The sequence below is a fragment of the Papio anubis genome, chromosome 5 (assembly GCF_008728515.1).
Source record: "Papio anubis isolate 15944 chromosome 5, Panubis1.0, whole genome shotgun sequence".
In the NCBI taxonomy this organism is placed as follows: Eukaryota; Metazoa; Chordata; class Mammalia; order Primates; family Cercopithecidae; genus Papio; species Papio anubis.
In genome coordinates this window covers 60,357-72,728 of record NC_044980.1, presented here as the reverse complement: position 1 = coordinate 72,728, position 12,372 = coordinate 60,357, and the positions used below count along the sequence as shown (strand labels likewise).

General features: G+C 59.3%; 1 protein-coding gene across 1 annotated transcript in view; it reads right to left on the bottom strand.

The window, feature by feature from the left end:
• LPCAT1 (lysophosphatidylcholine acyltransferase 1) overlaps positions 1-10,866 on the bottom strand; it is a 61,624-nt gene extending 50,758 nt beyond the window's left edge. Inside the window, exon 1 of the mRNA XM_003899463.4 lies at positions 10,333-10,866. Within this exon, the coding sequence (XP_003899512.1) occupies positions 10,333-10,467 (135 nt within the window). The 5' untranslated portion in view covers positions 10,468-10,866. The remainder of the gene's footprint in view (positions 1-10,332) is intronic.
• Between the last annotated feature and the right edge of the window lie 1,506 nt (positions 10,867-12,372).

Below are 12,372 nucleotides of genomic sequence, written 5' to 3'. Positions count from 1 at the left end.
GTCGCACTCTGGAGCTTTTCACCCCCACCCCGTGCGACTACAGGAGGATCTGCGCCTCCCCGCAGGAACCCCTCTCCCCCAGAACCCATGCTGACTGCTATTTATAAAGCTGTTTCTTCTTCGCTCTCCCACTCAAATCTAAAATTAAATATAGCTTTTCTAAAACTGAACTATTTTTCCTTTCAAAGCCTCAACCAGCCACACCGCCTCCTGCCACTGTCATCTCTACTCCACCGTCCTCACCAGAATCCTCGGCACGTCGCCTACCCGAGGCTCTCGCCTGCGAGATGACAATGTGTTCAGTGATTCCCTCTGAATTTGCAAATCGGTCCTGCAGTCCCACAGCACAGCGGTTCCCCTAGACCACTCTATTTACCATTTTCAACCCACTCCAGTCCATGGGTGTCTTACGAGGATGCTGCAGTGTTGAATGGGATCAAAGCCAGTCTGGTCTTGGCCATGCCCTAAACCATGACACCCTGTGACTGGGGAACCCCCATCAACACCCAACCAGCTCCCCTGCGAGCCAGCTTCCGGGATACAGGGAAGGCCCCGGGACCACTGGCACCAGCTACGTATGGCCCACGCCTTCACCTGGAGTCTTCCTCCCGTCAGGGGGCTCTGCTGTCTGGACTAAGGGCTCCCTGAAGCCTTGGCACACACCCATGATGCCAGCACAGGGCACAGTGCTCACGCCCTGGTGCTGTTGGTAAGTAACTAGTAAAAAGGTGTGTGAAAGAAAACACGTTTACTCATTCTACAGACACTTCCTGAGCACCTGCGATGTGCACTCTGGACAAACGGTGTCCAGGTACAGGGAGAACGAGACCGACAGAGACCGCAGCACCGCTTGGCTCAGACGGCACGTGCAGGCGTCCAGGTGTGGGCCTGTGGGAAAAGGGCGTGGGGTGGGGGTGCAAGCTCATCTAAGAAATCAGGAGTAGAGAGTGCAGAGTCCCATGGAGGAAGGGCCCAGGCAGGGTGGTTATGTGAGCATCACAGCCGATGCCCCAGTTCCTGCTTCAAGATGACTGATGGCAGGCAGGTGCCGGAGCCGCTCCTCCGGTCCCCAGGCTGGCCTCCCGGTCCTGCCCACACGCTCTCCTGGACAGTCCTCATGCCTCCTCACCCGCAAAGCTCTGCACAAATCCCCCTTCCCTGAAGTTTTTGGGACTCCCAGCCAGAGTTCTGTCCCTCTGGTCCCTACATATGAGGTCCCCCATGTCCAACCTGCAGCCCCACACTCTAGAGGTGAGATTCCACCATAATCCAGGCTGCAGGCTGGGAGGCCCTTCCATCGCTGCCTGGTCACCCCGAGGACTCAGCTCCTATAGGGCCTGGCTCACAGCAGCTGCTCGCAAGAAGAACACAGGAGGAAAGGGAGCAGAAACTCTGAGAGGTGTAAGCTTCTGGGCTGCACACGTTCCACTGTGGGAACAGGCTAAGCTCCAAAAGCAGAAACTGGCTGCAGATTCCTATTTGGAGGCTGCAGGGACTCAGTTACACTTGACCTATTTCCACAGGCTCTCACCCGTGGGGCAGGACACCTGTGATTACATTTCCTTGGAAGGCAGCTTTCAAGGTATCAAGCTCCCACGTGCAGAAACGGGCCCTGGAGGCGGCAGCCCCAGGAGCAGGACCCCCACCACCAGCAGCTGGGGAGAGGCTGGAGATGCCAGGGCCCTCCTGGGAGGTACCAGCTTTGTCCTCGAGGCCAAGGGGAGGAGAAGCACAGGAGATGCTGAGGACAAGGGGCCTGGCACAGGCCAGGCACAGGGAGGGCCCAGCCTCATCTGCCCATTGAGCGATATCCAAAAACAACAGGGTCAAAATGCCAGCACTGCAGCCACAGCAGCACGAGGGGCTATTGCAGGTGCACGGGCTCACAGCTTCACAAAGCAGAGCCATGCCAAGCACTCGCTGTGAAAGGCAGCCTATTTCTTAAGTACTGTTCCTTCAACAGGTCATTCCTGAGCCCCAGCCTGTGTCCCAGGACACTGGGGGTCTGCTCCACACTGGGGGACTCAAAGTCCAGACGGGGCCCACAGGTGGTAAGGTGAACCAAAGGCCCACACCCTGACTCCCAAGGTGCACATTTTGCACATTTTAATTCCGAGGTTGGGAAAGGATCTTACAACACGGCCAGGCCGAGGTTTGCAGCAGCATTTCGCTCTGTTGGTATCCGAGGACCTCGGGGGCTGGGGACCATGGGGGTGCTACAGATAGTGACACATCGTGGGGGGCTCAGGAGAAGCAGGCTCCTGGGACCATTCCAACAAAAAGGTCCACCTGCGTGCTCCGCCAGGACCCCGCCTTCCATGTCCAGCCAAAACAGGACCGTCACACATACCTCAGAACTGCATCTCCCTCAGGGGACCCTTCCCCAAGGCAGCACGCTTCCCATTCAGCCCAGGCTCTGAGACAGACCCTCGGGAGCTGTGGCCCAGGGAAACGCCAAACTCCCCGGATCTCCCGCATGGCCTGAGTAAAAAGAATCCTGAAATTCAAGATCCCCGGCATTTCTAGCTGCTCACATTTGTTTAACAAACATCTCCAGATAGCCCTGATGCTTTCTGCCTGTAATGAGGCCCTGGTGGAGAGCACCTCCCAAGCCCCCTGTGGTGGGAGCCCCACCCCCAACACATCCTGCATCAGGGGATCCTGCTGCAAGAGTCCCCAGTTGCCTGGCCCATTGTACTCCGAACTGCCCACAGATATGGGGAGCCCCCCCAGCACATCCTGGCCCAAGCCCGCAAAAGCTGCAGGAGCCCCCAGCCTGCCCTGTACACCCTGCCCCACACGACCTGCAGATACAGGGACCCCCCAGAACATCTTGGCCCAATCCCCTGGCCTGCCCTGTATACCCTGCCCTGCACTATCTACAGATACTGGGACCCTCCCCCACCTCCCAGTGCCGCCCGCCCAGAACATCCTGGCCCAAGTCCCGCCCCCTTAGCTGCAGGAGCCCCCGGCCTGCCCTGTACACCCTGCTCCACACTACAGGCAGATACAGGGGGCCCCCTGGAACATCCTGGTTCACCTCCACTTCCCCGAGTTGCAGGAGTGCCTCTGTCCCCACAATTCTGGGTCTGTGCCACCATCTCCAGGGAGCCCACCAAGCACATCCTGGCCCTGTCCCCGGCTGTGGGAGACCCTCCACCCAGGACATCCTGCTCCCCCCAGCTGCAGGGAGCCCCTGGCCCACCAGTAACATCTGTGTGGCAAGGCTGAACCCTGGTGCTGGCCAGCAGGTAGAACGGGAGTGGGCAGGGGAGTAGGCCCTGGCAAGTATGTCCACTCCTCTGAGTGCAGGGAGGGACAGAGGTGACCAGCCTGATGTGCAGCTCTGGACAGAGCGGGAGGGCTGCTGGGGGCCGGAGGCCACTGCCCGGTGGCCGTTGTGGGAGAGGCAGAAATGACCCGGATCGCTCTAAGGTGAGGGACAGGAGAGCCCACTCTTTACAGAGACCTCCCCACGGCACGGGCGCCACGTGGTCCTGGGGCCACTGACTGGGCAAAGACAACCTGGCACAGGGACAGGTCGGGTCTAGTCTGGGATGTGCTGAGCTTGGTGGACGCACGGGACCCATGAGGATGTCACAGTGATGACTCACATGGCACAGAGGTGACCATGACCCTGCCCTGATGGGGGCAATGACTTGCTGCTGCAGAAAGGTGGATCTGACCCCTGCGGGGTAGCCTAGGAGAGCAAAGGGACTTCACCCTAAGGAGCCCAGGCATGCCATGTCCGATCCACGCCTGCCCAGCCTGGTGGCATCCCCGCTGTCTGTACTCGGACACCAGCCCTCCCCGGCTCCAGGGCCCTGGCCCTCCAGTACCTTGGCCCAGCCTTGGTTCTACCCCAAGGATTTTAAAACATTTAGAACTGGGAGACTGTTTTCTTTCTTTCCTTTTTTTTTTTTAAAAGCTTATATGTGGCAAATACCTTCTTTTAAGAGGAAATAACTCACTCCTCTGGCTCTAAGAGGGAAGTGTGAAATTCAAGAGTAAAATCAAGGTTTGGAAAAGGCTGCTGTCCCCAGGTACCAGCCCCACCCCGGCAGTGCCTCCCCACACAGGGGACGAGGGGAAGGGGACGAGGTTGGAGGGCCACCAACCAAGCAGAGGAAAGACCGCACTGAGGGAAGCTGGGAGCTGACTGTGGTATAAGTTCAAGAATAGCCCTCACCTTTAACACACTAAGCTCACGCTGCTGGAACACGGCTGAGAAGCCAGGGATGTGCTGGTTTTAATACAACAAGTATCCCTCAGGGTTGCAGAAGGACATGGGTTTCAGAGAGACAAACACTGATCACATTAGAAAATAGTGTTATTTCCAAACACAAGCCTAGCATCATGCTTTTTTCCCGGGCTCATTTTCAAAATGATTTACACCTAGACTGAAGGTTTACACTAGCAATGCTGGAAACAGTAACGGGGAATGGTAAGCATGCCCCAGCACCCACAGGAGGCCCACAGGACTCGGAGGCGATGGTAGTGGCCCCTGGCCATTCTGAGAACCATGGTACTTTTGTCATGGGCCGCGTGGGGATGAGGGCCCTGGAAACAGGAAGAGGAAGGTCAGAAGGGCTCCTCCTGCGGTCTCTGTGTCAGAGGCAGGGACATGGCTTAGCAAGACGGGTGACCTCGTGGAAGCCTAGCTTGGACATTCCCAACCAGTCATGCCCAAGCAGCACAGCCCAGGGCGCCTTCTTAGACAAGAGCGGTGAGAGGGAGCCACGTCCTCCACTGCCTGGGCCCTCCCAGCACTCGAGGGCGCTCTGCCCGTGCAGGCACAGGAGGCACTGGGCATGGGCCAGACACCCAGCAAGTGTGGTAGTCGAGTCCCACACCCGGTTCCTGCAGCAGGTCTCCTGAGTGGCCACTTTTTTAGGCACAAAATTCTAACATTTTTATATGAGAAACAAATAATTCAACTGCAAAAAAATACCAATGTTAGGAAGAAATGATTTAAATGAAATGGAAGCAAGTTGTGATCGCAGCTTGACATTTTCTACAGACTACAGTTCATATAGGAACAGTGGGGACGTGTGAAATTCAAGAGTAAAATCAAGGTTTGGAAAAGGCCGCTGTTCCCAGACAGGAGCCTCCACCCCCTGCCAGTGCCTCCCCACACAGGGGATGAGGGGACGAGGGGACGAGAGGACGAGGTTGGAGGGCTCAAAAGAGCTGCATCCGGAACGCTCTGAACGCAGTTGTGGGCCGCCTGCCGCCTCTTATTAAAGAAACTGGACATCAGAGAGGAAGGGTTTGCAAAGTTTGGTGACGGCTCACACGGACTAACACACAAGTGAACCGCGGGGCTGACGGACGCCTCAGGGTTCCCACCCCACTCAGAGCACAGCCCTACAGCCTCTCCTCAAGCCTACCCACTCCTGAACCTGGGTCCCACAGGGCGGGGGATGCGGCGTGGCCCCATGCATGGGATGAAGGGCTTGGGCTGGGTGACTGGCTGGACACCTTCCAGAGAAAAGGCAATGCGTGGTTTAAAGCGGGAAAAAAAAAACACAGCTGCAAAAAAAGAGAAAAATATAAGACAGAGCTGATGTCTTACCCCAGGTTTTTTGTCCCTGGCATAGTAAAAACTTAAAATGCACCTGCTGCGGCCAGCACCGACCACAGCTGTGAACAGCAAGCAGAGATAGGAGCGGAACCCACGTGGCCCCATGTTCCAGTGCGAGGAAGGAGCGGGCCCCCAGCGCCGACGATGACAGGGGGCCGGCTCCAGGCAAGAGGCCAGCATCATTCTGAAATGTATAAAAATATGTGCTCCTTTAGAGTTCCGGAGCCACGACCACAGGCAGCAAAGCAGGCGCCCTGGGTGTCATCTCCTGTCTGGGAATGGGAAGGTGCCACCTCACTTGTCTGAGAAGGGAACCGTGCCTGCAGGAAGTGTGCAGAGCAGGGTACATGCGTGGGGGAAGAAAGCACCTCCCATGGCTCACGCCAGCCTCGCGTGGAAGAAAGCACCTCCCGTGGCTCACGCCAGCCTCGCGTGGAAGAAAGCACCTCCCGTGGCTGCAGAGTTTTAAAAGTTGGCACAGATGAGTGCTGACAATATAAAGATAAAGGACTCTTTCTCACGATGAAACAGGAGTGCAAAGACAGTATCCATTTAAGACGAGCTTTGGGCCACGATCACGGGCTTCCGCGTGAAACTGATGGTGCTTTGCTGTCAGCTGTAAAACAAAACTATGTGTGTGCGTTTCTGTGTGTATGTGGGTATGCTTACGTGGATGTCTGTGTACACTTGCATGTATATGCGTGTGTATGCACTCACATGTATGTGTGTATGCGTGTGTGTACACACATATTCTCATACACACACTCATATTAGAAATCCAAGTTTTAGGACAGAATACTATAAAAAATGAAGAGTAAAGTCTTTTCCAATTTTGAATCCCCTTTCCCATTCTGCAAAGTTAACCACAACTGTTTCATGAGTGCATCATTCAGCAAATTAGACAGGATTACAGGAACGCTCTCGATGGCTTTGAGAAAAAAAGCCAGTTTCCTAAGGTCAGGGCTCCTTGTGAGGTCAGGGCAGGCATCCACGCTAAGACAGCCCATGCTGCCCTCCCTGCCTGGGAGACGGCATAGCACCTGGGCTTCTGTGTCCTCACCTGTGCTTCCTGGGGCGAAGGATGACACTGACCAGAGGTGAGGATACGGGAAAATGATACATGGGCCTCTACTGGGCCAGAACAGTTGGCACCATCACACCCAGGTCATCAGAAGGCAGCTGGGGGCCATGGGCCTGGCACCGTCTCCAAGGCCTCTGAGGCATCCAGGGAGGGAACAGGCCCTGTCCAGCCCTGGCCTTCTCCACCCTCCCCAAGGGACAGGCACTCTCCTGCACATCCTCCACAGGGTGTGGCTGCCCTGTGCTCCCGCCGGGTACGCTGCCCAGGGCTCCTTGGGCCACCCCACCCCTCCACACCCACTGCCCAGCACTGGGGCTGAGCCAAGAGCTGGTCTTACTGAATCCAGGCAGGCAGCAGCTGGGGACCCCATGGGCAGCAGGAGCAGCTCAGAGAAGCTTGAGGAACCTCCATCCCTGTGCATGTGTGCCTGGAGGGCACCACGGGTCAAGAACACACAACAAACACAGCCATCCACATGAGGAACCTGGCAAGGTGTGTGGGCACATGATTTCCTGCTCGGGAGTGGCCACGCTGGACTCAGAAGCGAGGATGAGACGGCAGAGTCCTGCTCCTGAGTTTGTTTAAAAAAATCACAACTCAGGCATTTGTATAAAAATATGGAGAAAAAGATGGCCCACTTTTGGGTAAATTCCATGCAGGGCCACCAGGCAGGGAGGGGCAAAATCTGTCCCTGGACTCAACCCTCATCATAATCCTCTCTGTGGATTAGCCAGCGTGGGCAGGCGGGCACCCAGCAGCCTCCTCCACTCTGAGACAGCGACGCACGTCCAAGGGCTCTGCCACAAGGTGCACAGGAAGGCGTTATGCTTTCCAGAATGTAAGTTCTTGCCGACTCTGGTTCTGAGCAGCAGAAGACTTCAGAAATGGGGAAAATGCATCAGAACCAGGGTGGGAAATACTCATACCCACAGCCTCCAAGGAAAGTACCGAGAAAACCCTGAGTGATAGACAACCACTCACGACTCCAAAACAATACATGAATGTGTGACTACAAAGAACTTCAGCTGAATTCACCGAGATCCTACAATATACTATTCACTGCTCTCTGCTAAATCTATATCCTTGCTTCAGCCCAGGGATTAAAACATTGCACGCATTACAGACCCTGATGGCTTTGATACCTCTTTTCAGATCTTAATGTGCTGTTTTCTGTCCAAAGAGGTAGTTAAGCTCCTCATTAAATCTGTAGTTAAATGACAGATGGCCTGGCTGGGGAGGTGTCCCCGCATGGTGTTAATCCGAAGCACACAGCAGCCCCTCCCAGGAGGCAAATGCTCACAGGTAAATGCAGGTAGTCACTGGTTTATCTCAACTGGGAACTTAGCTGGGTTCCTGAGGGTTCTTGAGTATGTCAGCCACTACTGGACCCATTTCTTTCTTTGGGGAAGAAGGCTCTCTTGGCTTAAAAGATAGGCTATTTCACTCTGTGGAAACTTTACAAGAATATATTACATAAAAGTAAAAGCTTTGCAAAGCAATGCTTGGTGAAAAGCAAAATGTTTCGAGAACATTTACAAACTATACCCTCGAGCCACACATTGCAGACACCCAGAAGAAACAACTGGATGTACAAACACACCCAGTTACTCAGATGGGGCCTCTGAAGTGACAACGAAGCAAAACCCCTTCTTCTCAGAGGCCCCAACACCTAAAGCCAGGATCTCTGAATGGCTTCGGCTCAAGGGAGAACAGCTGCCCGAAGCCTTCAATCTTGGGACCAGGAGCCTCTCGATGACCCCCTGCCCAAGAGCCACTGGGAGCAGCTTGCACCCTGAGGTCTCGGGGAGGAAAGCAGGCCCAGGGGCTGGGCACTCTGGCTCTGTCCTGACATCTGTACCTACCCATGAGAGTCTCTGCCCTGCTTCTCACCAGGGCAGTGGGTGCACACTTCTGGACAGAACACACCTCAACCAGGGGCTGCAACTAGGACAGGGATGACAAAGTCGCCTCTGGGGACCTCCAGGGAGGAGGGGCTTGATGTTTCCCCCAGGGAGTCAGAAGAGAGCAGGAAAGGCAGCAAGAGAGAACATGCCTGATGCAGGCAGAGCTGGGGCAGGAGCAGGGCTGGGAAAGCCCTGGAAACCACAGCGGGGGTTCACATTTCATCGAGGCGTCAGGGCTGAGGGCTTCCGAGCAGCAGAGTGCAGGAGAAAAAAGCCTGCTGGGAGTGATCCAGGTAGAGAGCCTGGTGGCTGGGTGGGGGTGAGGACTGAAGAGGAGGAATGGTTGAGGGGCACAAAATGAGCGACCGTGTCCCAAGCCCTCCTTTGAGGGGCACAGCACACGGCAGCTGACAGCATGTGGCAGAGGGAGGGCCAGGCAGAGCGGTGGCCGAGGGGTCTGCACGGCCCCAGCCCCAGAGTCCAGCTGCGACACACACGGAGCCGGGGGTGCGGGGGGGCGGTGGGGAGCGGCAAAGGGCCTGGGAGCCAAGCTGGGGATGACCTCGCCCTGTGGGTCACCAGGAGGGGCGGCACCATCGGGCTGTCTTGCTCCCCGTCCCCTTCCATACCCTGAGGACCAGCCGCATCAAGGGGCTTTGACCTAAAGCAGGCGTCCTGGGAAAATAACAACCTCAAACTGGCGTCAGTAACTTTTCACTTTAGTGTTCTTTCAGATAAAGTACTTTATGCATGAACACATCTCCATCTTCCCGGAAACTGTATTCTCACAATTGGAAGTGTGCTCCCTATAAACCGGACAGCCCCATAGGCCCTGAAGCAGTGCTTGCTTGTAGGAATTATTCTGGAGTCAAAAGTAAGGTCCTCTTGAGAGTGGATCTCAGGCAACTGCAAACCCAGCTGGCAGCCAGGTAGCGGGAAAAGCCAGGCTAAGCCAGCACATCTCCGGCGCAGTTTCCTGCAGCGAGCGGCCCCCTCCCCACGACGCCCCCGGGTCTCCCCTCACCACTGTCCGATCTCAGCAAACCGTTCCCTCCCACGTGGCAGCCCAGGCTGCATAAAGTTGATTCTGGTCACAGACCAGCCCCGAGAAAGCATCCCTTACAACAGGAGCGAAGCATGCACCCCAGAAGGCAACGTGCGGCCGCAGAGCAGGGGGACCCGTGCGCCTACAGGGGACCTGCACCGCCTGCGCGCCCCGTCCCGGGCACCACCAGGCCCCGCACACGAGGCTCACCCAGCGCCGCGGTCCCCTCCCGCCCGCGGGCCGCGTCCAGGGAAAGCCGCTCCGGAGTCCCCGGGCTGCGCGCAGGGCCTGCCAGGGCGGGCGGGGCCCGGACCAGGGACGAGCGCGGGGACCGGCGATGCAGGTCCAGGCTCCCGCGGGGGCCGAGGTCGGGATTCTGGGAGGCAGAGAAAGGGTTGTGGGCCCGGTTCAAGGTGCGGGGGCCTGGGGGGAGGAGCAGGACGCGGGGCGGGGATCGGAAGCGGGGACCCCGAGGAGGGCGTTGAGGGACCAGGATGCGCGTGCGGGCGGCGGGAAGCCGGCGCAGGGACCGAGGCATCGGGTGCGGGCAGCGGGGACGCGGGCTGAGGGGCGGCCGCGGGGAGAGAAGGCGCCGCCGCTCGCAGGGCCGCGCCGCGCCCCAGGCCCCCTCCCCGGCCCCTCCTCCGCCGCGCCTCCCTGGTCCCCGCATCCCTGGCGTCCGCGCCGGCTCCTGGGGCCGCGCGCCCGGGGCACCCACCTGGGCCTTCTGCAGGGCGCTGAGGCGCAGCTCGTGCACGAAGGGGTTCCGCCCCGGGGGCGCCAGCAGCCGAGCATCGCCGGCCCCTGCGCTGGAGGCAGGGGCGGCCCGGGGTCTGCATCCCCGCAACCTCATGGCCTCGCCGTCCCGCCGCGAGCGCAGCCGATCTGCCTGGGGCGCCGAGCCGGGCCGCGGCTGGCTGGGCGCGGGTCTCTGGGCGCGAGCCGAGGATGCGCGGCGGCTAGAGCGGGCCGGGCGCGCAGGCGCGGGAGGTGACGTGGGCGGGGCGGGGGCGCCGGCCGGGGCGGGGCCGGGGCGGGGCGTTCCTGGAAGCCTCGCCTCCCGCCGGCCGGCAGGGGCGGCACCAGCGTGAGTTCCGCGCCCGGGAGGCTCCTCTGGGGTCGGTGGGGGGCCTGGGCCGTGGGAGGCCGGGGGCGCCTCCTGCAGCCACTGGAGCACAGGGATCCCCGGCGGGGTCTGCGCCGGGAGAAAGGGAGGTCTCCGGGGCCCGCGAGGCTGCCACGTCGTCCCCTTCCGCCGCTCGGCCCGCCTGCTCGCGGGGACGGAGGAAGGGGCGGGCACGCGTCCAGCTTGCGCGCAAGGCGGGCCAGGCCCTGGGTGCCGAGCCCCGGGCTGTTCCGGCCAAGGCCCCGCCATTCTTCTTATTCGTCGTGCTCCTAGCTCGCACCGGCGACCCTGGAAGCTGCCCCGGGCTGAGGGAGGTTCTTCCAGCCGCGCCTCGGCCCTGGCGACTCCCGCCTGGGGGCCACTCGACCTTAGGACCCCTCAGACCTCAGGACCCCTCAGAACTGAGGAACCCCCAGACCTCAGGATCCCCTCAGGCCTCAGGACCCCTCAGACCTGACGACCCCTCAGACCTCAGGACCCCTCAGGCCTCAGGACCCCTCCGATCTCAGGACCTCCCAGGCCTCAGGCCCCGCAGGGATGGCCCAGGCAGGAGGTGCACACAGGGGCCCTGACTGTCCCTGCTGGTTCTGCGGGGGCTGCGATGGGATCCCAGCCCTTTTCACCCATAGCTCCTCTGGCGCGGGCATTGCCTCTGGTGCTCGGGAGCCTTGTGCGGAGCCCCAGGGTGGGGCCCATAGTTAGCCAGGGCGAGAGTGGGATGGGCTCCTGCCTCCGGGTGAACACGCATGGATTTAAGAACCCACGCAGGCGTTCGGTCACAGTGCTCACGGCTTCCTCACCCCGGCTGGCACTGTTGGTTCCTGCACGGCCACTGGACCTCACCCAGACAGAGCCGGTTTGGGTCACCTGGCCAAACCCCAAGGGTCCTGGCACCTGGGGGTGTCACTGCTCTGCAGGCCTCAGCTGGGCCCCATCCTCAGCAGATGCCAGGGAGTGCCCCGATCCCTCCGATGACCCTGCCTGCGCCCTTGTGGACCTCATAGTGCAGTGGGCAGGCAGAGACCCTTCTGTGTCTGAGACCTGGGTGAGGGCCAGGGGTCTGTGCCATCCACGTAACATGCAGAGAGAAGGCCCTGGCAGGCCAGACCCGCTGCATGGCCTTGTTCCTGCCCCGTAAGAGTCCCAGCCTATGCCTAGCAGCAGCACCTGTCCCAAGTGCCACACCCACAGAGATGGGGTGAGCTCTGTGGCCCTGCCACCAGCGTTGCACCCACCTCCTGGGCTTTTAGTGGCCGCTTGCTCTGATCCCCGAAACCAGAACCCAGCACCCAAGGCCACGCAAGGCTCCTCACAGAACTGATCATCAAGAAAGCCCAGGACACAAAGCCTGCCAGCCACAGGGCAGCACCTGCACCCCAGCGATCCAGGCGGCCCCACATGCTGCCTGAGTGCTCTGGAGAGGAGGGGCCCTAGGGTGTCCCAGTCCTGGGATGAGAGCAGCCTCAGGATCAGGCTTGGAGAGCCATGAAAGTGGGGTCCTTCCAGGAGCACAGGCCAGGAAGTGGTGTGTGGTGGAGGGGAAGCCTGCTGGAGATGGTGTGGAGCCAGATTCAATGGGGAGAGCTGCCAGAGAGTCATGGCTGTGTCCCCAGAAGAAGCACAAGTCCTAAC